Below are 3,620 nucleotides of genomic sequence, written 5' to 3'. Positions count from 1 at the left end.
AGATGCCTACCACGCAGACCTCCTCCTCTTCCACCGGGGGAGCAACCCCGGGGGAGGCGCCGCCCGCAGTAGCAGCAGCAGCCGGGGCGGCCGACGGAGCCGGAGCAGCGGCGGCGGCAGGAGCAGCCGCGGGTGCCCCGGCCAGCAGCAGCTCATGCAAGCTCACCGGGCCCTGCACGGGCGCGCCGCCCACCATCCTCCGGCCTTGCACGCCGCTGCCGTCGGACCGGCGACTACCCCCGCTCCGTCCCGCGATCGGCAGCTCCTCCAGCCCCGGTTCCGCACCCGGGAGAGGCGTCAGAGCGCATGCGCGGGGAGAGAGAGAGAGCGAGAGAGAGAGAGATAGAACGTCCGGCGATGCAGCGTCAGCCAATCCGAGCTCGCCTTCGGGGAGAATTGGATACTTCGCGTTCCACGACGGTAGATGGAAGACAAGGTTAGAGGGGTAAAGGCCAGATTGCAGGACAGACTTCCGGGTTCCCCCGCGAGGGTTAGTTGGCATTGAGAATCAGAATCGGCTGGAAGGGACCTCGGAGGTCATCTAGTCCAGCTCCTTGCTCAAGCAGGAGTCCCTATATCGGGGCTCTTCAACCTTGGCGCTTTTATGACTCGTGGACTTCAACTCCCAGAATTCCCCAGCCAACATCCATCCATTTATATCATTGTCTAATCCAGGGGTAGTCAACCTTGGCTCTTTTATGACTCGTGGACTTCAACTCCCAGAATTCCCTAGCCAGCATCTATCCATTTATATCATTATCTAATCCAGGAGTAGTCAACCTTGGCTCTTTTATGACTCGTGGACTTCAATTCCCAGAATTCCCTAGCCAGCATCCATCCATTTATATCATTATCTAATCCAGGGGTAGTCAACCTTGGCTCTTTTATGACTCGTGGACTTCAACTCCCAGAATTCCTGAGCCAGCTTAGCTGGCTCAGGAATTCTGGGAGTTGAAGTCCACGAGTCATAAAAGAGCCAAGGTTGACTACCCCTGATCTAATCCATCCATATCTATCATCCATCCATCTATCTCCTTCATTGGTATCTCTCTCTCTCTCTCTCTCTCTCTCTCTCTCTCTTCAACTTCTGGGAGTTGAAGTCCACAGGTCTTAAAGTGGCCAAGGTTGGGGACCCCTGGCTTAGACGGAGGGGGAGTTTGCCAAGGAGCGTGCATGTTGGAGAAATGTTTATAATTTGGCTTAAAAACCTCGGTTCCATAGCAGTCACGCTACAATCCCATCTTTCTTTACTCGTTCCTGTTCCATTCGTATCCAACGCAAAGCGGAAGTCTTCTCTGCAGATATCTATGAAACATTTATCAATCAGGGAAATTCTTCCACCGGGCATGCGCATTTGAACCCACGAAGCTGGTTCAACTGTGCATATGCCCTTCTCGCTGCTGGGCAATCGCTCGGCTCATCTGCTTTTGAACGACTTAGGTCAGGAGTAGGCAACCTTGGCTCTTTTATGACTCGTGGACTTCAACTCCCAGAATTCCTGAGCCAGCCATGCTGAGGAGAAATGGAAAGGTTTCCATGCTGAGCCATGCTGGTTCAGGAATTCTGGGAGTTGAAGTCCACGAGTCATAAAAGAGCCAAGGTTGCCTACCCCTGACTTAGGTTCAAAGCATCAAAAAGGCATAAAATAAAAGGCTTCAATGCTGCTGGAAATAAGAAATCAAGTAAACGTGCACGAGGTTACACCAGGATTGGGAAGGGTTTTAATTTGTTATGTCCCATCAAGTTGCTAAAAGACTTAGTGACCAACTTTGTCAACTTGTGGACTTTAACTCTCAGAATGGCAACATGGCTGGCCAGGGAATTCTGGGAGTTGAAATCTACAGGTCTTCAAGCTGTCAAGGTTGGACAGCCCGGACCTAGATAGATGCTCTCCCAGGAGATCTGTCCTCAACCTGGTCCTTCAGATCTTCCAATAGTTCCCCTATATTGTCTCTATAGAGGACTATCTATCTATCTATCTATCTATCTATCTATCTATCTATCTATCTATCTATCTATCTATCTATCTATCTATCTATCTACCTACCTACCTACCTACCTACCTACCTACCTACCTACCTACCTACCTCTATCATCCATCCATCCATCTCTATCATCCATCCATCCATTTATATCATTATCTAATCCATCCATCCATATCTATCATCCATCAATTTCCTTCATTGGAATCTATGTATCCATCCATCTATCTATCTCTATCATTCATCCATCTATATTTATCATCTATCCATTCATTTATATCATCTAATCCATCCATCCATATCTATCATCCATCTATCTATCCACTTCATTGGTATCTATCTATCTATCTATCTATCTATCTATCTATCTATCTATCTATCTATCTATCTATCTATCTATCTATCTATCTATCTATCTATCTCCACCATCCATCCATATTTATCATCTATCCATCCATTTATATCATCTAATCCATCCATCCATATCTATCATCCATCCATCTATCTCCTTCATTGGTATCTATCTATCTATCTATCCATCCATCCATCCATCCATCCATCTCTATCATCCATCCATCTATATTTATCTATCCATTTATATCATTATCTAATCCATCCATCCATCTCTATCATCCATCCATCTATTCTATATTTATCATCTATCCATCCATTTATATCATTATCTAATCCATCCATATTGTGGAAAACGAAAATATGCAAGGTTTAGGCCCAGGTAAACTGAATCAGGCCTCATGGACAAAGTATTAAACCAAAGTTTGTGCTATGCTTAATTTTGCAGTTTGCAATTGTACTTTTCTTAATATGATTTCGCTAAGCTTGCTTGTTTCAAATATATTTAGAACCTAAGCACTGGAACAGTAAGAAATAGGGAACTGAAAGTAGCTGATGGATGCGGGTTCCAATGTACACAGGTATATGTGGAAAGATATCCTCAGCAGAAGGTCAGCAGGAGGTCAGTAAAAAGTCAGCAAAAGTCAGCAGAAGTCAGCAAAAGTCAGCGGACTATCTGACTACAGTCTTAGAACGAGAAAGGATATAAAGAGTTGGGACTGGACCTGATTGATTTCCCAATAGCCTATAGCTGTCCTTTTGGATTCTGCTATGCCATATGGTCCTCACTGCAGTTATTAATGTAAGTGATGTTGTGTTGTTATGCTTGCTATGTTCTAAATTATTAGCAAAATAAACCTCTGAATCTTAAAGTAAGAATGATTGTTTTGTGCTGCTGTCTCTTGTCTTTTTCATTGGTTTTTTCCACAATATCTATCATCCATCCATTTATCTCCTTCATTGGTATCTATCTATCTATCTATCTATCTATCTATCTATCTATCTATCTATCTATCTATCTATCTATCTACCTACCTACCTACCTACCTACCTACCTACCTACCTACCCACCCATATCATTATCTAATCCAGGGGTAGTCAACCTTTTTATACCTACCGCCCACTTTTGTATCTCTGTTAGTAGTAAAATTTTCTAACCGCCCACCGGTTCCACAGTAATGGTGATTTATAAAGTAGGGAAGTAACTTTACTTTATAAAATTTATAAAGCAGAGTTACAGCAAGTTAAAGCATATAATAATAATTACTTACCAAATACTTTATGTCG

The 3,620-nt window shown here is 44.1% G+C and overlaps 1 protein-coding gene across 1 annotated transcript in view; it reads right to left on the bottom strand.

Annotated features, from left to right (window-relative positions):
* Nucleotides 1-196, bottom strand: part of LOC107299342 (protein SMG8-like) — a 6,370-nt gene extending 6,174 nt beyond the window's left edge. Inside the window, exon 1 of the mRNA XM_015828709.1 lies at nt 11-196. Coding sequence (XP_015684195.1) covers nt 11-196 — 186 coding nt within the window. The remainder of the gene's footprint in view (nt 1-10) is intronic.
* Between the last annotated feature and the right edge of the window lie 3,424 nt (nt 197-3,620).

The sequence above is a fragment of the Protobothrops mucrosquamatus genome, unplaced genomic scaffold (assembly GCF_001527695.2).
Source record: "Protobothrops mucrosquamatus isolate PMUCROS unplaced genomic scaffold, P.Mucros_1.0 scaffold4809, whole genome shotgun sequence".
NCBI lineage: Eukaryota > Metazoa > Chordata > Lepidosauria > Squamata > Viperidae > Protobothrops > Protobothrops mucrosquamatus.
Note: the sequence above shows the minus strand (reverse complement) of the source record. Positions and strands in the feature narration are given on the sequence as shown.